Source organism: Gracilinanus agilis, chromosome 1, assembly GCF_016433145.1.
Source record: "Gracilinanus agilis isolate LMUSP501 chromosome 1, AgileGrace, whole genome shotgun sequence".
In the NCBI taxonomy this organism is placed as follows: Eukaryota; Metazoa; Chordata; class Mammalia; order Didelphimorphia; family Didelphidae; genus Gracilinanus; species Gracilinanus agilis.
In genome coordinates, this window is record NC_058130.1 from 148,046,852 (window position 1) to 148,070,773 (window position 23,922).

At 35.9% G+C, this 23,922-nt stretch overlaps 1 protein-coding gene across 1 annotated transcript in view; it reads left to right on the top strand.

Moving 5' to 3' along the window:
* Positions 1-212: 212 nt before the first annotated feature.
* ARHGAP17 (Rho GTPase activating protein 17) overlaps positions 213-23,922 on the top strand; it is a 48,581-nt gene continuing 24,871 nt past the window's right edge. The window contains exons 1-11 of the mRNA XM_044658196.1: positions 213-285; positions 2,965-3,038; positions 8,334-8,445; positions 8,957-9,033; positions 10,951-11,062; positions 11,636-11,704; positions 11,890-11,971; positions 19,414-19,541; positions 20,039-20,150; positions 21,570-21,651; positions 22,486-22,566. Of these exons, the coding sequence (XP_044514131.1) occupies positions 2,998-3,038; positions 8,334-8,445; positions 8,957-9,033; positions 10,951-11,062; positions 11,636-11,704; positions 11,890-11,971; positions 19,414-19,541; positions 20,039-20,150; positions 21,570-21,651; positions 22,486-22,566 (896 nt within the window). The 5' untranslated portion in view covers positions 213-285; positions 2,965-2,997. The remainder of the gene's footprint in view (positions 286-2,964; positions 3,039-8,333; positions 8,446-8,956; positions 9,034-10,950; positions 11,063-11,635; positions 11,705-11,889; positions 11,972-19,413; positions 19,542-20,038; positions 20,151-21,569; positions 21,652-22,485; positions 22,567-23,922) is intronic.

Genomic DNA, 23,922 nt, shown 5'->3' on the forward strand with positions numbered 1-23,922 from the left:
ATTCAGTTCCTACCTATTCACATTAACTGTGGTAAGGGATTGCTTCACAGGAGAGTAGATGCTCACCACACAGATCTCTGATATCACTAACTTTTGCTATGCAAACACAGATTTAATAAATAAATTTTTAAAAAGCAGACTCACTGAGAGTGAGAAAGTAACTTTTTTTCCTCTTGATAGATTGAGAGACGGCTTGATACAGTTCGGTCGGTGTGCCATCATTCCCACAAGCGCCTGTTAGCATGTTTCCAAGGCCAGTTTGGCACAGATTTGGATAAGCGACATGTAAGTATTTGACCTTTCAGAGATGTGTTTGCTTTCATCTCTGCATTTCTCTTTCCTCTTGATCAGGTACCTTGCCCTGAAGTCAGTACAATTCTAGAATAGAAGGTGTGGAGCTACCCCACATGTTGCTGTTTCGAACCAGTAAGAAGCTTTGGAACGTGACCCTTTAACAACAGTAACATTCCTTGTGCTGACAGTGCTGTTGTATCCTGAGCCCTACTCACTTGCATTGTCTCCTTCCTCTTCGATGATAGGTGTTTTGAAAGACTGGGTTAACATTTGTCATGGACAGAAAAGAATGGACTTATTCAGTTCAGTGGAACCCTGGAGTTCCCACACAACACCAGCTGAGCACAGAGGTTGCTTTCATTCTCATGCATTGTAATCCATCTGGCAGTTCTACTCCTTACTTTATAAATTCTGAGATTATACATGAAAATTAAATCTTACGAGCCTAATTAGCCTTCCAATAATAGTCATTTGTACATGGGAAAGTTAATCGTAGGATCGTAGAGCATTAGAGCTAGAGGGCACGAAGATAATTTAGTTTAGTGGTATTGAACTCAAATAGAAATGAGGGCACTAAACTAAACTAAAACTTAAGGGTCGGGGGCAGCTGGGTAGCTCAGTGGATTGAGAGCCATGCCTAGAGACGGGAGGTCCTAGGTTCAAATCCGGCCTCAGACACTTCCCAGCTGTGTGATCCTGGGCAAGTCACTTGACCCCCATTGCCTACCCTTACCACTCTTCCACCTATAAGTCAATACACAGAAGTTAAGGGTTTAAAATAAAAAAAAAAAATCTTAAAAAAAAAAAAAAAAAAAAAAATAAAACTTAAGGGTCCCTGTAGATGCAGATTGACTTGAAAAGCCATTTATTAACAATGACTTTGTTCTTTTGTATTTTTTTTAATTTTGTTAAATATTTCCAAATTACATTTTAACCTGGTTGGGGGTGGGAGTAGGAGATTGGCACACATTTGACAGCTCTAATCTAGCCCAATTTAACTTTCACAAACTCAGAGAATGTCAGTTTCTGAAGGAAACCACAAAACACAGAATGTCTCACTAGAAAGGAGCTTAGCTCTAGAATGTAAATGCTACAAACCATTTTGGAACATAGAATATACAATGTTAGAACTGGATATGATAAACATGATGATAGATCAAAGAATTTAGATCTAGATAGGACAATAGAGACTGTATATCCAACTCGCATGTTTTTAGGAATTCTCAACACTTGTTAGAGCTGAAAGGGAGCCATAGTACACAAATGTCAACTGTAGAGACTTGAGATATAAGATGTTAATGTTAGAAATGGCCTTAGAATATAGAACATAAAATATTAGAATTAGAAGGGCCCTAGGACATGGTTCAGAAGAGTTTTAGGTCCAGAAAGAGACCTCAGTAATTGCATTGTCTACCCTACTCATTTTACAAATTAGGAAACAGACACAGAGTGGCTTGCTTTCAAGGTGATATTACAAAGTGGCACAAATGAATTTCAGATCCATCTTTCATAAGTCCAGCATTTTACTCATTTCATTTTCTTCTGAATATACCAAGAAACATCGAGTCTTCATCATAATATTCACATTTCTACAGTACCTTAACATTTGTACTTTCACTTCTGGTAATTAGGGCAGACTTTATCAAGGTAGTGGCATTCAAACCTTGAAGGTTCACCTTTGAAGGGTATCAACACTTTATTTACCAGGGGCATGTCACTTTAACCTCTGAGTCTTGTTATCTTTTGGGTATTAATAATATTTTCACTGCATGCCCCAGTGTTGATTTTGAGAAAGTGCTTTCTAAACCTTTAAGACTAGAAAAAGAATTTGCTAATATTGATCATATAAATATCTTTATTACTAATAAGTAATAGTAATAGGAAAAGTAAATATGTAATAGATAGAGATGGATAAGATGTTTGAGATTTCTTATCAAGGCTTTCTTTGTATCAGTCCCCTGCCACATAGAAAGGGTCTTAAATTTTTTGGTTTGAATTTTTCCCCAGAAATGTTGGCTTCACTTGTATACATAAAATGGAGATTGTATATGGTTGAAGAAGCCCTTAACTTCAGGTTAGGAAAACTAGATTCCAACCCTATCTCTAATAATAATAATAATAATAATAATAATAATAATAATAATAATAATAATAATAATAGTACATGAGATCTTGTACAATTCACTTCTTCTTTCTGAGCCTCAGTTTTTTCCTCTGTAAAATGTGAGGATCAGACTATATGGTCTCCAGGGCCTTTATCTCTTTAACTCATAAAGCTCTAATGTTCTGTGTATCCTATTCTAGTGGCTGTCGGGTTCTAAAAGCCTATGTACTAAGGTTTCATTTGGCCCTAAAATTCTGTGATTTCGAATCTCTTAAAGTATGAGATATGAGAGTACATAAAAAGTAAAAGTTGGTGGAAGTGCCTTCTGAATGTCTCCTCTCTGCAGGATTGGAAGACAACAGAACGCTGCATGTACTGTTGGCTTGATGTATTGATTAGTTTTACTGAAATGTTTCTTCTTTTTCTTCTTTTCTTCTTTGTATGGGGAAGGGAGGGAACATCATATTTAGAAGTGAAGGTGATATAAAAACAACAAATTAGTTAATTTTTAAAAAATAAAGTGTTGCTGAGTAATAATGAAGCAAAAATATGCTTTTGCTTTACAGAAAAAACTCCCTTTGACTGCCCTTGCTCAAAATATGCAGGAAGCATCTACCCAGCTTGAAGAATCTCTTTTGGGGTAAGCATTCATATGATTCTAAAAAATGAAGTTCCATGAAGGAAAATGGGGCCACATATAGACTGCAGCTACCTCTGCAAATTGACGAGAGTGCTGGCATGTTGCTATAGAAAGAGAAGAGGTGTTATTCTTTAGGGGGATGAGCTGAGTAGCAAGACAAGGAAAGGTGACTTCATACTGAATGAGCTGTGTGAAAGAGCCGTACTAGAGAAAGCTGGCAAGAAAGGCAACTGGCCTGGGATGGGAACTGATCTGGGAGCACTTTGGGAAAGATCACTAGTCTTAGAGTGCTGTGTGACTACATACAAGCCACTTAACTTCTCCGAGCTTCACTAACTGTAAAATGAGAATTGTAATGCCCACCTCATGAGGGATGTCATCATAAGGACAGCTTGGAAATGTGAGTTGCATTCTTACTGAATTGTGAAGGAAGGCTGGCTAGAGCACACCTGAGGGGTTCCTTTTCTTCCACTGGGGCACATTGGAGGGGGAATAATTTTAATAAACATAAGTGATCTCATGCCCATAGCTGGAAAAATTGAAACCATCATTAATAACAGTTTGTATGTCCATTGTGCCTGCCTCTTCAAAGGAGACTTCTTAAACTCTTCCCTTCTCTGCTCTTGACTGCTATAACTGCTCTGCTTATTGTATTCATTTTGATTGGTGATTCGCTACATGTTAGAGATCTGTTACCTTGAAAATAAGTTTTCCTTGCCCTGGTTTCATTAACACCACTATAATGGGCCTCTTGTTAGGCAGGTCAAATGTTGCAACATTCTCAAAACATGATGACTTTTAATCCACTCTAACTAAAAAACGAATATCTATTGCCTCTGCAGGAGAGAGGTGGAAATTGGGAAGAGTCAAAGAATGATTTAAATAATGATAGGTTCTTGCCATAATGAAAGGTTAAGAATCACACAGGTTTACCTTCTTCTATCCTAAATGATGCCTGCTGTATACAATTGAAGGATATCATCAGCATAATTTTGGATCATCCATCAGCTTAACTTAGTTTTAAGGTGCCAAGTTATACCACTTGCCACAAGAATGAGAACCCATTTTTAAAAATACTGACCCATTCTTGTGTACCACTTGTCATCATGTTCCATATGCCCTTAAGGTTCTTCATGATTTGGTTTCTAAGTTCACCTTTCTTAGATTCTCTAGTTGAGATCATGTCAGTGTTAAGACTCCTCATATCACCTGCTCAACTATGTTCATGTCTCCAACCCTAGGAAATTCTTTCTATCCAGTTTCGTCAGCTGATAACATAGGCTTTACTTAGAATCCTCAGTCCATTTTTCCTTGAATTTCCTTTGACGTCCTTTGCACCTCACTCCATATCTTGGGACTCTAGACATTTTCAGACATCCCCTATGCCTGAAACTCTTTCTCCTCATTTGCACCTTCTTACTTCCCTGGTTTCCTTCAAGTCTCAGTTAAAGTCTCATCTTTTGCAATAAGCTTTTCCCAGGCTCCTTAATGCTAGTGCCTTCTTTCTGTGATTATCTCCAGTTTATCCTCTTTATACATAGTTGTTAATATGTTATCTCCTATTAGAATATAAATTCCTTTAAAATTTTTTGTTTTATTTGCTTTTCAATAATAATTTATTTTTTCTTCAATTATATGTAGAAACATTTTTTAACCCTTGGATTGTTTCTTTTTTAATTTGAGCCAAATTCTCTCCCTCCTCCCTCTTTGAGACAGCAAGCAATCTGATATAAATTTTATATGGGCAAAAATGTTAACTATTTTTCCATATTAATCATTTTGTGAAGAGAACACAAACAAAAAAAATGAAGAAAGAAAGTGAAAATATAGTGAGTTTTGGTCTGCATTCAGACACCCATCAATTCTTTTTCTGGAGGTTGATGGCGTTTTTCATCATGAGTCCTTGAGGATTGTCTTGGATCACTATATTGCTAAGAATAGCTAAGTCATTCATAGCTGATCATTGTACAATGCTGCTGTTTTATTGTGTATGATGTTTTCCTGGTTCTGCTCACTTCACTCTGTATCAGTTTCGTGTAAGTCATTTCGGTTTTAGAAAATAAACTCCTTGAGAGCAGGACTGTCTTTTCTTTTTAATCCTAGAATTTAAGCACAGTGCCTGGCACATAGTAGGTGTTTATTAAATGCTAGTTGACTAACTGACTGACTACCTTTCCCTCCCTTATCACCCTCCAGTTTATTTTCCCATTCTCATTCTCATTTCTATTCCTTTGGGGATATTTCCTAGGTGCTCCATATTCATCACCTATTTCTTCTGCCAATAACTTCCTCATCATTCTTAGTCTAAGCAGAATTATACTTCCTTAGACCATTTGCTTCCTGGCTCAACAATATACATCTGCATTTTCAAATCTATTCAGCGAGGGGACTGGGTGATGTTTTGGGGCTTGATGCAATCAGCCCAATATCTTCTACAAATGGTATCATGTGGAACCTCACCATCTAGAGATGGTCTACCAAAGATTATCCCTGTGACAGTGGTGAATACCTTTGACAAATGTTTGTTTCCCTCTTTTAAGCCTCACTTAATGTCAGTCATTGAACAAAGTTATTTCCCTGGTTCCATCTAGCATGAAACCTTGTTTGATCTTTAAATGCGTGGCAGACACTTTGCTGAAGAAGAATCTTTAAAGTGGCATTTTTCTCTAATGTTTGTATATATTTCTCTTTAAATAGAAATCCAGAGAGAAAAAGAACAGATTTTAGAAGGCAAACATATTGGGGAGTAATAATGGACATAAAAAAAATGCTTTGAGGTTTACAAAGTATTTTATATATCTTATCTCATTTGATGCTTTCATCGCACCTGAGGTATATGCCTTATGAGCTATTATTATTGTCCTTATTTATAAGATTTTTTTTCATACTCTTTTAGAGTAACATTTGAAATATCTTGAAATTGATTCCTGCCTTTAACATTATGTTGCCTTCAGCACAATATCTTCTCTTTCCTCCCAAGAATCATCATTTGTCACAAAGAAAAATAGTCATGCAAAATTTCCACCTGTGTGGTTTTTATTTATTCAATACCTATAGCTACCAAGAGGAAGTGAAGGTTCAACTATTTTTCCCAACTTCATTTTCTTGTATGATTTCTACTTCCTTATATAGTTAAGTAAACTATAGCAATATTCAAGTCCAAATGTAGTTGTTCCACTGCTATCAGTGATGAGAATAATTCACTAGAGAACTTGGTCATTCTGTTCAGTTTCACTTCTTTTGGTTGTTGTCCTTCCAGTTTCATTTATAAATATTATTAGGATGATTTAGATTATTAGTTGGTTCTCACATCGAGCCATTTCTAAGTTCTTTCTCATTTCCACTGCTTGTCATTTTTTTTGAGATACTATATAAACTTTTCTATCTTCACCTTTTGATATTTTGCGAGTGAACTTGTACCCTAAGTTGGTGTTGCTCTTGACTACTCTGTTTCTTTACTTAACAAAGAGTTTAAGTTTATTGAGTGAGGTGGTTTCAGTTTAGTTTTTTAACTTCCTCCTTGAGGTGCTTGTTTTGTCCAAGTTAGGCTTCTCTAAGTGATGGAAATCAGTCAGAATCTATTTTTGTCCATTTTTCAGGGTCAGCAGCTTTATTTTGGTTAGGTTCGAATTGTTATATTTGCATGCAATGTCTTACCTTCTTTTAATTTCTGGTACAGATATCATCAGTAACTCATTGTTTTGTAAGATATAAATTGTTGTAAGATATAAATACAATTAAAAATATTTAATATTCAGGTCTATCTTCCAACCATCTTCTTAATGTATATATGTGTGTATTTTATTTTCTACATATTTATACACATACATATTCTTGCTTTTGATTCTCTATAGGCCTTTATTCTTATTTCTTTGTCCTGAGCCATATTTTCCATTGTGTGTGAAGGGGATACGTCCTCTGTGTGCTCACATTTTCGTGGAAGTCATTGAGTACATGTTGAATCCTAGATTTAGAAGATCTTCATAGAGTTCTTCATAGAACTCAAAGGCAACTTGGAACAATGGGATGAAAAGTGAAGACCTGTGGGTGTTAAATTGCAACTCTGGCACATGATCTGAATGACTTTGGACAAGTCATTTCACCTTTCCAGGCTTCCTTTTCTTTAAACATAAAATGAGGAGTTTGGACAGCATGACTTGAAAGTCTTTTCCAATTTCACATCTATGGACCTGTGCAGTCTTCTTCACCATATTTGACAAATGTTCGTGTGTAAATCTGTAGCTGAATTCAAAGTGTTCTCTTGGCCAATATGTATCCTTAGGAATGTAATGCAAGTTGAACAAGGGTCTTGTAAAGTTGAGATTTCTTGTTGCTTTTAGCCACACTGCTAGACCCTTCACGACTCTGAAGGGAAACTGTGAGCCATCCTTCCTTTTAACTGCAACTCCTTCATGTTGCTTGGTTTTATTTCTAGCCAGATAATATGGATATAGTTTTATTCCTTCAGTTCTGCCAATTTTGCAACAGCAAGAAAAAAGAAGAATCTGAATCACTGGCTACTGAAAATCATTGTATTTTTATGTTTCTCATATAGCAAGGGTCAAAGAATGTATGAGCTTTTGCAATGCTAACATAGCTTTCATGAATTCAGCATTATGTCCTTCTGTACCATGATGAAGTATTGTAGCAGGATTTTTAGAGAATAGAATTCCATAGATCTTTTTTTTTTTTTTTTTTTTTTTTAATTTTAAACCCTTAACTTCTGTGTATTGACTTATAGGTGGAAGATTGGTAAGGGTAGGCAATGGGGGTCAAGTGACTTGCCCAGGGTCACACAGCTGGGAAGTGTCTGAGGTCGTATTTGAACCCAGGACCTCCTGTCTCCAGGCCTGGCCCTCAATCCACTGAGCTACCCAGCTGCCCCCTCCATAGATCTTTTAAAAATGTAGATGCTTTTGTTTTTTCATCACTTTATTTTGCAAATATATCCCTCCCATTCGTAGTCAGCAGATAAACTTTATAACAAAGAATAAAACAAAAAGAGAGAGGCAGGGAACAATTTAACACAACTAATTTAATCACCTAAATCTGATAATATATATAGTAGAAAACCTTGCTTCCTCAGAAAAGATAAAAAGGTACATTTTCTTTTCCTTGGAGACATATTTGGTCACAATTACACAGCATTCAGTTCTCCTTTATTTTTGTACTTTTCATCTTCGTTGTAGTCTTTGTATTTTGTTTATATAGACATGTAGTTAATAGTGGTATTGATTTATCAGTACCACTTAGTTTCTTAATGGCATATATTTATTTGGGTTTTTGCTTTTAAAGGAAAATGCTGGAATCTTGTGGAGAGGCCCAGAATTTGTTGGCTCAAGAACTCAGTCAACATGAAGTTTTTGTTGAAAAAGAGATTATGGAACCACTGAGTAATATTGCAGAGGTAAGTTATTTTGAATTATAGTAGTAAAGAAATAAAGTTTATGATGAAAAAAAGTTTTGCTTTTTTGAAGGAGAAAAAGGCCAATGCACTTCAGCATGAATATCTGAAAATTGGGTTAGGTAGTTTATCTTGTTATAGATATTTTTTATATGTATAGGTGTGTGTCTGTATCTGCAGATATGTATCTGTAAATATAGCTATATCTCTATTATACACAAACAAATACATACTCTTAATCTGTAGACAAACTTCATAGTGATATGTGACTTTCCCAAGGCTAGTCTTTGGAGAGCAAAGACATAACCCATTTGCCAGACTTGTACTTGAAGCTTTTCCTAGACTGTTGGAATGTTTGCTGACTTAGCTTTCAACAATCCAGGATCTTCTTCTACTCCACAATGAGACATTAGAGGACTTTAGCAGACATTTAAAATGCATCTTTTAAAATTAATATCTTGAAGTTTCTTAAAAATCCTGAAAGTGGTAACATTTCATTTCTTCTTTATTTCAGGTGGATATCCCAAACATTCAGAAACAAAGGAAACAACTTTCTAAATTGGTTTTAGACTGGGATTCTGTCAGAGCTAGGTAAACATAGAAGGATTTTTTTTTAACATTTATTAATATTCATTTTTAATATGGTTACATGATTCATGCTCCACCTTTCCCCATAGAAGGATTTTTTGAAAAAATGTTAATGTATTATTCCTTCAAGTTTCTAGCAACTTTAGCCACCCAGATCATAACAGAGATAAAGGCCTCATCAACAGAAGGCTATGATCCTAAACTCATATTTACTTATAAATGAGGCTGTTATGATATCATTTACAGCTTGTGAATTTTTAATTTAAACAGTCTGAAAAAACCTTATTTATCTGGTCATTTGTAATTTGGTTAGAAGTAGGAGATTAGAAAGGACTGAACTAGGAAAAGAGGAGGATGTTTCTACCTAATGATTTTCCATGATAGAGAGTACTTTTTTAAAGCATCCCATTCTGCTTTTGAACAGCTCTGGTTAGGGTTTTCTGTCTCATTGAACCCAAATCTGCCTCCCTTTCTAACCATTGCTCTGTTTTCTATAGTCACACAAACCAAGTTTCTTCTCCCTGACCATTCTTTAAGGCAGTGATGGGCAAACTTTGGCCTGCGGGCCAGATGCAGGGAAAGGGGGGGCCCTGAAATGTTCTATGTGGCCATGTGACATTATTCCTAATCTGATAATACAATGAGTAGGATACAATACAATGAAACTTCAAAAGAGTTGCCTTAGAAATAGACTGACAGATGATCATTTCCTTTCCTTTGGTCCCCTCTTTAAAAAGTTTGCCCATCACTGCTTTAAGGAGTTGAAGATTTCGATTATGCTTCCTCTTAAGGTTTTTTTCTTTAAGCTAGCTATCTAAAATTCTTTCAGCTGTGTCTTAGGTGTCAATAATTTCATATCTCATCATCCATCTTAGTCACCTGTATCTGGATGCATTTCAATTTTTTGTTGGCCTTCCTAAAATGTGGTACCCAGCAGCAAATATAATATTTTCCACAAGGAAACACTATGGTAGAACTTTTCCACCTCTTTTGTTTTGGTTGCCATCATACTCAGCTAGAGAAAGTAGGCTAGTGTCCAAAGAGCTGATAAGCCGGTGATGTATCCTTTTTTTAAAAAAGATGTCTAAAATACAGGAACTTGAGGTTCTATTTTGATAAGGATTCCTGAGGTATATATTATATTTGTTTTTATTTGCTTTTTTACTTTTTTTATTTCAAAGTGCCAGCTTCTAGTCTTATTTATTAATTCAATAGTTCTTTTTCTTTCAATTTTATTGATTTCTCCTTTAATTTTTAGGATTTCTAATTTAGTTTTCATCTGGAGATTTTTAATTTGTTTGCTTTCTAGTTTTTTAATTTGCATGACCAATTCATTGACCTCTGCCCTCCCTAATTTGTTATTATATGCACTTGAGGATATACATTTCCTCCTGAGTACTGCTTTGGCTGTATCCCATAAATTTTAGTATGGTGTCTCATCATTGTCATTCTCTTCAATGAAATTATTAATTGTTTCTATGATTAAGGTGTATATTATAGGAGGCATGGATTCATAAGAGAGGAACTCATCGTAACATGGGGTTTGAAAATAGAAATTAAAGTGAGATAAAATGGAATGGTTAGTTACTTACGAACAGAAATGTAGTCTTTCAGTAATGCCTATAGGTAAGAAAAAGGAATAATTTTATGACATTATTTGTGAAGAAAATATATTTTAAGAGAAAACAAATTTGACCTAAAAGTTGGCTATCCTTGGTGGTATTTACCCCGCTTTCCTTGTTTCTCAACCTTTTTTCAGATATAATCTGAACTTTTATTCTCAAGGAAAGAAGACTTTTCAGGACATAGCATGTGCTCCAGTGGGTTTGATGTTCAGTGAGAAGTTTGTCAGCATCATCCATCATTTTATAAGTTTGGTTTTACAAGGCCAACCTTGATTCATTCTTCTTTCATTTGCAGGTGGAATCAGGCTCACAAGTCTTCAGGAACTAACTTTCAGGGACTTCCATCAAAGATAGATTCTTTAAAAGAAGAGATGGATGAGGCTGCAAATAAAGTAGAACAATGCAAGGTATAGTAGCTAAATAATCACAGAAATATGTTTTATTGAGAATTAACATTGAATGTCAGTACAAAGGTCTAATTTTTCCTGATATTCACATTTAAGTTAATCTGAATGTAATTAGGATCATAACACCATTTTAGTCACTTCCTCTATATTTGTGCCTACGATTCTTTGTCTATTCATTCTCATTTACTTTTTTCTCACATACTCACTATTAAATTGTGCTCCATTCTTTTAGGACTTCTTTTTCTTTCTTATTTTTTTGTTTTGCATTATCTCATAATGATCTTTCCAGATTTCTTGACATTCTTCATATTTTTCATTTGTAATTGCTTTGTAGTATTTCATTGTATTTATGTTCCACAGTTTAGTAACAATTCCCTTTTGGTTGGAAATTTAAGTTGCTTCCAGCTTTTTGCTCTCTCTTATAATGTCACAATGAAAATCCTTGAACATAAAAGCTCCCTTTTCTGTTTTAGTAACATTTTCAGGGTCTATTCTCAGCAATTACAATATTGGGTGTAAAGGATAGTATTATTTTTGTAAGTTTTATCACATTCTTTCTTCTACTTAATCCAGGATCAACTTGCTGCAGACATGTATAACTTTGTGGCCAAAGAAGGAGAATATGCCAGATACTTTGTTACGGTATGTCTTTATTTTTTCTTCTGCAAAATGTCCAGTTTTTCAAAAGTGAACTCTGTTTTGTTTGAAATCCTGCACCATGTTTTGTCCATTGAAAACAAAGATCACATTTTTTTGTTCAACCATGTTGTAGTGTGTTCATCAACGCTAACATTGCCTTTGTTTTTGAATGTGGGTTCTGTTCCCAGTTATTAGAAGCCCAAGCAGATTACCATAGAAAAGCCTTAGCTGTCTTAGAAAAGGCCCTCCCTGAAATCCAGGCCCATCAAGGTAATGTAACTGTAACTTGTGTTCTTGCCTGAATCTTCTCTCTGCCTTTGCCCTTTCTGCAGTCTTCTTCACTTTGCCTCCTTTGCATGCTGTCCCTAACAGTAGTGCCTACTTTTGTTCTGGGAAGTGCTGTCCCCCAATATACTTTTCATCTCTTGCTGCTGCATACTCTAATTCCTTCCAAAAATAGATTTACCATACTAACAAAACATGTTATCTTTCTGAAACCTACCATCTTTTTTTTTTTTTAATAGCACTGTATTATTCTGTCACCTCCTTGAGGTAGATGAAAGTATGTGATTGTGTTATCTTTTTTGGAATCTAATAGTTGGATTGCTTTGGTTTTTAACCTTAGAATTGAAACTTTCAAGTCATAGTTTCCTAGAGAGATACCCTGGGAGTTTTTGGAATGTTCTAAAAATTAATATCATACATTGGCAGAGCTAGTGATGTCTCATCTTCCTAGTGAGGACCAGATCATAGCTATTTCTTCTCTACTGTATTTCTGCCTTTATGAAGAACTTCTTTCCCAAAGAACATCACATACTTGCTCCCTCATCATGGAGGACTGAAGATCATGCCCCCAAGTTATGAGACATTCACATTGAAGATTACTTCTGTGAGGTGTGTGTATATGTGTATTTTAGAGAGGGAGGGAGATAGGCACAAACAGGCAGACTGAGACAGATAGAGAGCAGATATGAATTAATATATACCCATTTAGATTGGTGGTTGGAATCAGGTTAGTACTTACTCATCTTTCAGCTATAGCTAGTTTGGTAGAGCTAAGCTGGATCTAAATTCTAAACCTGAGTATATAAGCTTATCTGTTAAATTCAGGAAAGTTATTGTGGACTTATGATTTGTCTGAGGCTTTTTGCCTAAACGCACAAATAAATAAATAAATAAAAACTCAATGGTAAATTTTCCAGATTAGGCAGTTTAGAGTTCTTGGCTGATCACAGTGGAAGATCTTCATGGATTCAGGGCAAATATGAATCACTCACTCGTTCTTCTTTAGATCAGATGGATTTCTAAAAGACCCCCTGCTCAATTCTTAAATAACCTAAATTTCCAAGTTTCTCTGTGATAGTGATGTTGAGAAATATATATATATATATTAAGTTGTTGGTGTGTGGCGAACAAATGAATGTAAAGTTGGTAGAACAGGAGACTAGCATAGTGAACTGAATTTGAGAAAGTACAAACTATCATAAAAGTAGTTTATAGATGTTATTTCAGGCAAAATGTAGGAAGTAATGACATGTGCACACAGATTGTGGCCAGTGAGGTTAATGAGGAATGTTGGGAGTGTTCAGTAATCACTGGGAGAACACTTGGAGCAAGTAGCAATTGACATTTCTATAGAGCTTTAGAGTTTAACAAAGTGATTTTCCTCACAACAACCCAATGCAAATAATATTATCCCTATTAAATTGATGAGGAAACAGACTTGAGGTTATAACTTATTGAAGGTTACATGGTTAATAAGTGTTAGGAACATTGACTCAGAACTGACCTTAACCCCAAGAGTCTGTACTATTCTGTGTATCAGTGAAACAAAGTAAAGTTTTAAACTAGTGACCATTGCTGCTTATGATATGAATACAATTTGTTTGAAATAGTCAGAAAGATAGGTTATGGGTCCCGTCACAGAAAAAGACTAGTAGCAGTGCCCTCCACAGGCCTTAACAGGAAGCACAAGGTAATCAGTTAGATTTGTAGATGTCTCAGGTGTAGAGGAGAAAGGAGCTGAACATCTCATGAGTGTGTTCATAGGTGATGGTGAGAGTCCTTCACGAGAATTTAGGAAATTCTACATTTGGAATGGCCATCTCTCATCTCTGTGTTCCTCATTTTGTGGCATCCCTCAGGAGATGTTTTCAGAAGATCACCTAATTATAGATGGTGCTTGTACTTTTCCCCCAAGTTAAACCTAGCTCGCTGATCTCACTGCCTCACAGGAATGACATGTTTAATTTCTCAGTCACCACCTCTTTCTCTGACATATCTTCCGTTTCATCTCCCTGGCTTCTTACCCTCTGCCTCTACCTCATACATTCAAGTTTTCCTTACCCTGCAAAAGCCTTCAGTCAACCCTACTGTACTCTAAAATCATTCCTATTTCTCTTTCGTTTCATTGCTAGACTTAAAAGATGAGTGGACTCTATCAGAGATCTTCTTTTGGTTACCAATCTTACTCATTTTTTAGACCAGCCCACTCTAAGTGGGTTTATTTTTCCCACTATTTCACCTAAATTACTTGCTTGAAGGTCACCAAGTGACATAATCCTACTTGACCTCTCTGTAGGAATTTACATGGTTTTGAAAATCCTTTTCCCCCCTTTATCTTTCTGGGAATTTTTTTGCTTTCATACTTCTCTGCCTATTCTCTGACTTCCCTAATTTCCTGACTATTTTTCCAGTCTTGCCATTTAAAGGAAGGCATTTTCCTAGATTGAGTCCTTGGCTCTCTATTCTCTCTGTAGAACACAAGTTTCTTTAGGGCAAGAACTTATTTTTTTTTATATTTGTATTTCTGATGTCTAGATCAGTGCATGGCAGAAAGCAGGTGCTTATTAAATCATTGTTGTTTTAATGATGTATGTATATGCTGACCCATAGAACTCTCATCCATAGCCATGACTTCTGTTGCTTTATGTTGATAATTTCCAAATCTAGACTTCTGACTCTCTCCTCTCTCACAGTTTTCAGTCTTATATTTCAACTGGATTTCCAGCTGTCATCACAAATTCAATATATTTATAGGAAAATATATTATTTCTTCATCCCATCATGCCTTCTCTCCAGCCAAACAGAATACTCTTTGTTTTTTTAAATTCCAGTTTATCCATCTCTGCCATTAATATTTGCCTATTCTCCCAGGCTTAAAAACTTTAGAGTAATTTTACTTATCTTCTGTATCCCATCAAGAACTGAAGACTTTTTGTTACAAAATAGCTCATATGATACCTTTCCTCCCTTTCTGTTCAATCCTCTCTGCTACTTAGCTCTACAATGAATCCAAAATACTTTCCACTGAGGACTTTAGGATCAAGTGGTCAGCCTAGCATTCAAAGTCTTTTACTTTCTGGCCTCAATTTAGCAATTTCCTGATAACAAGTTAAATGATCTTTTTTTTTTTGATGCCTTCCTATCTCTCATAATTCCTACCCTGCCTCCCATCCTGATTCTTACCCATCCTTCAAAGCCCAGCTCAAATTCCTCTCCCTCTGTGAAACTTTTCCTGGCCACTGAAGCCTAAAGTGACCTCATTTTTCTTAGAAATCCTAAGATTTACATACTGTCTATACAACCATTTGGTACTTTCTACATATGCCCTATATTTTTGCCTGTGTGTCCTATCTTTGCCTGTGTGTCCTCTCTTCCATACTAAATCATCAGTTCCTTGAGGGTAAAGACTAGGCCTTCTTCATCTTTGTATCTCTCACATCACCTAGAATGGTGTCTTGTCCCCATAGTAGACATCCAGTAAATATTACTTGAGTAATTGAAATGACAGAGCATCTCCTTTGGTGATTGTCTTAGGAATTGTTTCTAGATAAAGGAATGTGATGAAGGAGAAAAAGCAACCAGACTTAACTTTGTGTTATTCCAAGAACATAGAGTCAGAGCTGAGTTGCCTAAGGAGAGAAAGTCTTGTCATGGAAAGAACTGTGGCCTTGGAGCAAAGAAGCAAGACATTTAACTTCTGTAAGCCTCAGTTTCCTTAGTTACCAAATGGGTATAACTGTACTTCAACACTTGCTGCATATGACTTGGGAAGAAATCCCTTTGTAAACTGAAAAATTCTTATTTGAGTAGGAAGAATAAAGGTTGCTGGTTAGTGTCCCATTGGGAGCTAGTCCCAGCATTTTCTTCAGGACAATGTGTGCAGTCAAAGTTGAGCCTAGTTGGGCAGGGCATTGTTAGGGTAAGAGGTTCACGGAGGATCTTCTATGCCTTCCTACACTTTTATTTTTCTTTCCTATCCATTTATTCAAGCTTTTTCACAATTGTTTTTTTCCCCATCATTCTGTGGTTAACATTTAATCTCTTGCTTTTAGTTGGGCTTTGGACTTTTGTGAGACATGATATTCTTTATTTGCATACCTTCGGTTATTCTAAGGGTCGTTGGGTCACTGGCTGTCTGTATATAGGAGAGTTGGTTCATAGCTTATAGCTAAAGGCTGCTTTTTTTTTTTTACCCAAGTAACCATAATTCAAATTCCCATTAAGTGTTCTCATTAAGATTTAGCTAAGGGTATGAATACTTCATGTTTGTCATTTTTTTTTAAAAGAATGAAGTATTTTTTTAAAAGAATGAAGTATTTCTATCAGGATTTTTCAACAACTAGTTCTTGTACCATACACTTCTTATTTCTACAAGCTTAATGTTGAAAACTCTTGATGAGTTTAATTCAGTCCCACAAACATCTTTTAAGCTTGCCTTTTGTGTGCAATGTGCTTTACTTGGTGCTGGAAATATAGAGATAGACAAGGGAAAGTTTTGGAAATCAGCTCTTAGGATAATGATTGAACCCATGAGAGTTAAGGAGGTCACCCAGGGAGAAGGGATAGAATAGAAAAAGGGACTCCAGGGCACAGCTTTGGAGGCTCCCCATACTTGGGTTTCAGAAGAAAGGAAAGGCAGCTGAAAAGAAGTAATCAAAAGAAATCAAATAGAAAACCAGGGAAGAAGAGAATGAATAGTATCATCAGGATACTATATCCCAGGCCATCTTATCCAAGAAGGGAGAGTATGACAGGCAGTGTCAGAAGTTGCAGAGTTGAAGTAGTTTGAGGACTGAGAAAAGAGGCCTTTGGATTTAGTAGGTAAGAAATTACTGATAAACTTGGGGAGAACATTTTCTGTCAAGTGATGGCTATTATTAGAGTAATGAATGGATGTTAAAGAAGAGGAGGTAATAGATAACTTTAAGAGTCTAACTGTGAAAGAGAAGAGAGATAGGAGGGCAGCTTGAGTGGGGGAAGACCAAGTAAAGATCAAGCCCCATATATTTCATTATAGTGCAGAACTAAAGCCCTTCAGAACCATATTTCTGTTAGAGAATTATTTTCCCTCTACCAGGATTAACAGGAGTGAGCTAAAATAGACATTTATCACTTTTCAAAGACCCAACCAAGTACACAAAATTTTTACCAACTCTGAAAATTTGTGCCATCCAAATGGACTTCATTTTCTGTGGGTTAGAGAGTATTAGAAAATTTCAGAGTTGGGAGGGCCTTTAAAGTCCTTCTTATATGTGCTTTACTTGAGCAGAAATCTATTCTATCACTGAATCTGAAAGTTGGGAAATTCTTAAAAGGTCATCTAGTATAATCTGTACTTGACCCAGAATCTTTACAGCAACCACATCCCCAACCACTAGCTGCCCATCAGTCTTTTGAGGAGTGTACTAGTAAAGGTCTAGTCCAGCCCCAAAACCTTTGTTCTAAAGATTTTTTTTAAAAATTCTGACTACATATAGTCTTTGTTCTAAGATCCCTTTTAACTCAGTTTCAATGTATGAGGTATCTTAAATGTGAAGACTCAGTGACTTATGGAGAGATAGAATCGAGATTGGTGCTCCTTTAAGTTTTATAAAATTATTTACTTCTCTCTAATATAACCTATATTGAGACATATCTTTCCTCTAACTGAAAAGCTGGTGCTAAATTTGTTTGTAGAGAAAAAAGTGCTGGTATCTTTCAACCCAAAACATAAGGTTATATAATGTCGGATCTGGAAATGATCTTAGCCTTAGTTCGGGTGTTTATTCTACAGTGGACAAAACTGTGCTCCAAGTTATAGCGAGTTAAGGATGAAGACAACACTAGAACCCAGGTTTCTGCTCTTGGTTCTAGTATTAATTTTCCCAGTTCTGCATGTTCTGCATTTCTGTGGCCTAAAAATCTATCCTTTATTCCTCTTCTCTTATTTCTACTTTTCTTACCTGACAATCTCATTCACTTCCATAGTTTGAAATCCTACTTCTTTGCAGATGACCCCACTCCCCCAAGTCTATCAGATTTGACCTCTCCTGAGTTATAGACATGTATCCTCAACCCTTTTAGAGCATCTCCAGCTGGGAATCCCACTAATTAATCAACAAGCATTTATTAAGTGTCTGCCTGTGTGTCAGGGCTTTTCTAGGTGCTTATGGAGTACAGGCATAGACAGTTCTACCTGCAAGTAGCTTACTGGCTATCAGAGGGGAACAATCAAATTTGATCTCTCCCAAATGAAGCTCATTTTTCTTTTCTTCTAAACTAGCATTTCTGCCTGACATACCTCCAGTTCATGAGGTGAACATTCATAATCTTGACGTTTTCTTTGATTCTTTCCCCTCTCTCATGTCTCACATACATTCAATTACTAAGGCCCATTGATTCCACCTCCAACCATGTCTAGTATCCAGGTCCTCTAGATTCCCATTGCTACCACTTTTATTTGACTTCTTCCTTGGACTGATGGAATATTTTCTTTAAGGTCTTACTGCCTTCACTTTCTCCTCTAATCCAATGCTGCAGGGATAATCTTTCTTATGTCTGAGTGGGACCATGCGATTCGTTTCTTTTGTTTCATAAGCCTTCAGTGGCTCTTTATCTTACTGAGTCAAATTCAGACTCCTCTGTGTGGCATTTAAGGCTCTCCAAAATTTGGTTTTACTCTCCTCCCTTCGAGCTTCATCTCCTTCCAACTAAACTGGACTGTTCCGTCCAGCTCTGCCCTCATGTCTGCATTCCATTCTTACATCTTTGTGCCTCTGCTCAGTCTGTTCTTTGTTTCTAGAATGTCTTTTGTCTGCCCTTTTTGCTTGCTGAATTTCTGACCGTCCTTTAAAGTCTAACTCAAATGCTACCACCTCCATCAAGCCTGTCCTGTTCCCACTACCCCATCCCCATCTGAAGTAGAACTTTGCTTTGTAACTTTCTCATGTACTTCTTATGTAACTTAACAGCATATGTTTCATATACTGCCCCTAGATTATAACTTCCATGAGGTGGGGAGACCATGGCCCATTTACACTTGGTCTTTTCCCTGGACCTAGAATAGGGCCTTGTACACAGTAGATACTTAATGAATGTTTGTTGTCTTTGTATTTAAAGAAGATAAATATGGACACAAATGATGATAATAGGAAATAAAGCATAATTGTATTTTAAAAGTACAAAGCTCTCTTTTGATGGGGGAAAGACCACAGGCAGTATAGTCTTCTTGGGAGTGGGGTTGGATAGAGTTGAAGTGAGGGAACACTTAATGAATGAAGTGGCATTTAAGATGGGCCTTTAAAGATGAGTTGGAACAGTTATTTGTTCCCTACCCCCTAGTATATCCTACTAATTTCCTGAAGTTCATCTCTGGTAGTAGGGGAAGCACACGGATTTGTGGAAATATAAATTGTTGATTACCTTTTTTAAATTTTATGCTGCTACAGATAAATGGGCAGAAAAGCCTGCTTTTGGAACTCCATTAGAAGAGCATCTGAAACGTAGTGGGAGGGATATCGCGCTGCCCATCGAAGCCTGTGTAATGCTGCTCTTAGAAACTGGGATGAAGGAAGAGGTATGTGCATTCTTTCAGATATTGCCCAGAGTATTCTAACTCTCTCCCTGGTGGTCCATACCATCTCCCCATTCATTCTTTATTCTTTTCTCTTTTAACTTCAGAGACTAAGCCCCATCATTGCTTTTGACCATATGTTCTTTGGCCTCAACATATGCTTCATTCTTTGAAATTGTGTACCCCTTTAGTTACATGACCTTGGACAGATCTTTTCCCCTTTTAGGCACTCAGTTTTCTCATTTGTAAATTGTAGGAATAGGAATACTTGGTTTCTAAAGACCTTTCTAGTTCTGATGTCCTGTGTCCTAGGGCTCCTTCATAAGACTCTTCAAAGGTCTTATATTTTAGTTTCTTTTCATCTCTGACTTCTTATCTTTTTAGACCTCTTCCACTTCTGCCATTTCATGTCCAGAAGTCCCTTTGGGGTCTGTCATAGTATGTTCTCAGGTCCTTTGAGCTTTGACTTTTCATTCTTCTACAATTGTTGCCTTATTTAGGGCCTTTTCAGAATTGGGGCTGGAGCATCCAAATTAAAGAAGCTAAAAGCTGCCTTAGACTGTTCTACATCTCAGCTGGATGAATTTTATTCTGATCCACATGCTGTTGCAGGTAAATTCCAAGTATATGTTGAACTAGCCACATTAATGTTAGGAGCTCTTAGTTTTCTTTATGCCACGGAACCCTTTGGCAGTCTAGTGAAGCCACTACACCTCTTCTGAGAATCCTGTTTTTAAAAACATAAAATAAAATACATACTGTTACAAAGGAAACCAATTATATTGAAATCCACTTATCAAAATAATTTAAAAAAATTTTAAATCACAGGCTTAACTCAGAATGCAGATCAAAGCATACTATTTTTCACTTTAGTTTATTCATGTTTTTCTTTTGGGGTTTTGGTTTTATATGAGTATTCTCTTACAACAATCACCAATATGGAAGTATATGTTGTATGATAATACATATATAACCCCAGATCAAATTGCTCCCTATCTCTGGGAGGGAGAAAGGAAAAAAGAGGAGGAGGGAAACAATTTGGATCTTAGATTTTCAGAAAACTATGTTGAAAATTGTTATTAAATATAATTGGGAAAATAATTTTTTTTTAAATCACAAACCCTGGTTTAAGAACCCTGGGCTAAGTGATGACAGATGAGTGACAAGTGAGTCAATGAAAATATTCATTTAAACTAAAGATTTAAATCTATAAATTTAGACATTTTAAGCTATAATTTGATGTAAAATTGAAATTTCCTCTTGGACAGGTTTCCTGGGGTTCAAGGAAAGAGTTTGCTTGAGTTGATACATCTAGTCTGGTCACTTTGTAAAAGTTGAAGCAGTACTAATTATTTTGTTGCATTGGGAAAACACTGGGATAGTTTTGAGAGCACTAGGCTCAGTCAGAGGATTGATTGGGGCACAGTCCTTGGCCTCAATACTGACTGTTTGTGACCAAGGCAAATCATTTCATATCACTGTCTGCTTTCTCATCTGAAAAGTGGATATATAAATGAATAAATCAACAAACAGGCATTTATTAAGCACCTAATTGATAATTATATGGCAGGAAAAGTGTTAAGTTCTAGGAATACAAGTAAAAAAGACAATCACTGCCCTTAAGGAGCATTTTTAAAGAGGAATTATTACCTAATATTTATAGTACCTACCTCAGGGGAGTGTGAAGAAAGTTCTTTGTAAACCAGAGAGGACTATGTAATTGTGAGTAGCTATTACTGTTTTTCCTGTCTCCTTTCCCAGAAGTACAGATCTACTTTGGAGAAATCGTTATTTCTAAGGAGCTACCTCTGGAGTATCCTGCTCCTTCAACATCTTTTTAAGGAAACAGAGGGTTTGCTTTATAAACTTTGGGGCTCTTCTCTCCACTCCACCCTCATTATCTTTTCTTTCTGTTTTAGAGAGAAACAAAGTAGTCACTATCCTTGAATTTTTAAAGGAAACCTCATGTTGGCACTATATTTATCTATCATCTATCTATCTTACACTCAGGAGAAATTGATGTCTTTGCAGGTGCCTTGAAGTCCTATTTACGGGAATTGCCTGAACCTTTAATGACTTTTAATCTTTATGAAGAATGGACAAAAGTAGCTAGGTAAGGTGATGGAAAATTTATTATTGATAAATAAGGAGAGCCCTGGGCTTTGAATTAGGAACTCTGGTTTTAAGTCCTGACTGATAACTTGCTAATAACTATGTTGCATTGGGCAAGGCTTACCAGCCTTATGAACCCTGATATTCTTGTCTGTAAAACGTACATACTATCTACAGAGGTTGTGTGAAGAAAGTGAATTTTAATCTGTGAAGTTCTATAGAAATGTACAGTTTATCATTGTCAGCAGGTAAACACAATTGAAAATCACCCTCTCAAATCCTCACAAGATAATCCTCCCATCTCTTAATTTTCCTTTGATGAATTTAGAAACAAAATTGTGTTTGAATACAAACTCTAACACTTAGGAGTTAAATGACCATGAGCAAGTCTTTTAGCCTTTCTGAGCCTCAGTTGTGAGGAGACAGCTTTATAAGTCTTCAAGTGCCCTGTAAATGTGAGCTATCATATTAGTAGTAACAGTAAACAGTTATTATTTACTTACTAGACACCGTACTAAGTTCTGAGAGTGCAAAAAGAGGCAAAAGACAATCCTAATCTAATGAGAGAGAGAATGCGAAAACAAATATATACAAAACAAGCTACAGGATAAATAGAAAATAGTTTACAGAAGGAAGGCATTGGAATTGAGATGAGTCAGGGATGACTTCCTATAGAAGTTGGGATTTTAGTTGGGAGCAGAAGTGGGAGGGCATTCCTAGCATGAGGGATAGCCAGAGAGAATGCCTGGAGCCAAGAAATGGAATGTCATGTTTGTGTCACTTTAATCAAAGCCTATTTTGATAGATTTCATAAAATATGGATTTTTTGCTTCAGTGTGCAAGACCAAGACAAAAAGCTTCAAGATTTGTGGAGCATATGCCAGAAATTGCCAAAGCCAAATCTTGCCAATTTCAGGTTTGTATCATTGCTGTAGTTTTTACTGTGATCCACTTCCCACCTAGCAAAACTTGTAGCCCAGCAAAGACATTTCAGGTTCTTCCTGATGGCTCATTTACCTTTGTAGAAGAGAATATTCGTGACATTATTTTCATCTACAGATCTCATTTCTGATATTGTTCTTCATTTGCCATTTGGCGCCAAAAAGAATTGACCTAAAGATTCTGATCAACTGAATTTGTGAGTTTATCCATTAGTTAAGGGAATTTTACCTGCTAGTGGGAAGAATGTTCCAGTTGAGAAAATAGTGACTCTGCCTTTGAAATTTGCTTTGAGCTAGTTTTCTCTACCTTATCACCCTTCATTAATTCATTCATTTTTATCAAGAAACATCTTCAGTCTATTAGACAATCCATCAACCTTAGGTCAACACATTTTGTTTTGTTTGAATGTTTTTCTTTATGTGTAAATTTTATTATCAAACATTCAAACACACACAGGAAGAACAAAAAGGAAGATTGCATATAAAATTAGGATCTTTGTTACTTGGATCAATACATTAGGAAAGAGGCCATCTAGACTTCAGGCTTGGCTCTATTGCCATCTTAGGGAGATAGGGCCCCTTCCTTTCTTTGAACTTTGATTTATTTCATCTGCAAAATGAAGGCAATGGATTAAATAATCTCATAGGGGTCCTGCTGGCTCTGTGTCTGTGTGTCTATTTCTGTAGGTAATAGACTAGAGAGTAATGACTAGACAAACAAAATAAAGCTAGCAGAAAAAATAAAAGCTTTCTTTTAAGCTTCTTACAGAAAGAAAACAAAAAACTGCTGAAGTCTCTGAAAAAAGAAAAGTATTTAAAAATAGATTGTAATCAGAAATACTTAAGTCTGACCAGTGGTCCTAAAAATAATGATTCAGTTAGAAAATAATTTCAAAAGAATAAATCATAAAAATGTAAATTTGATTTCTTCTGTCTCTTTTAATTGGCTTTACTCACTTTGTTAATTATATTGTACCATAATTTTTAAAATTACAGATTAGTGCTTTTTTGTATCATAGTAAGGAATAAAATTCTAATGGCTATATTTTACTTTATGAAATAGGTGTGTTCCCTGAAATCTGGCCATAGAGCAAATGTTTATAAAATGAATCATGTTTTCCTATTGACTAACTGCATAAAAGTAGTTTTATCAAAATAGATTTTTAAGAACTCCCTAAAACAAAGTAAAGTCATACTTAGAAGGAAGAAAACCTTTTAAACCCCCATATTTAACCAAAAAGTGATTTGTTTTTCAGTTAAATAAAAATACTCAAAATAAGTCACAAGAGAGGCAGTCATCATGGTATCCAAACACTTGGGTTTGAATTCTG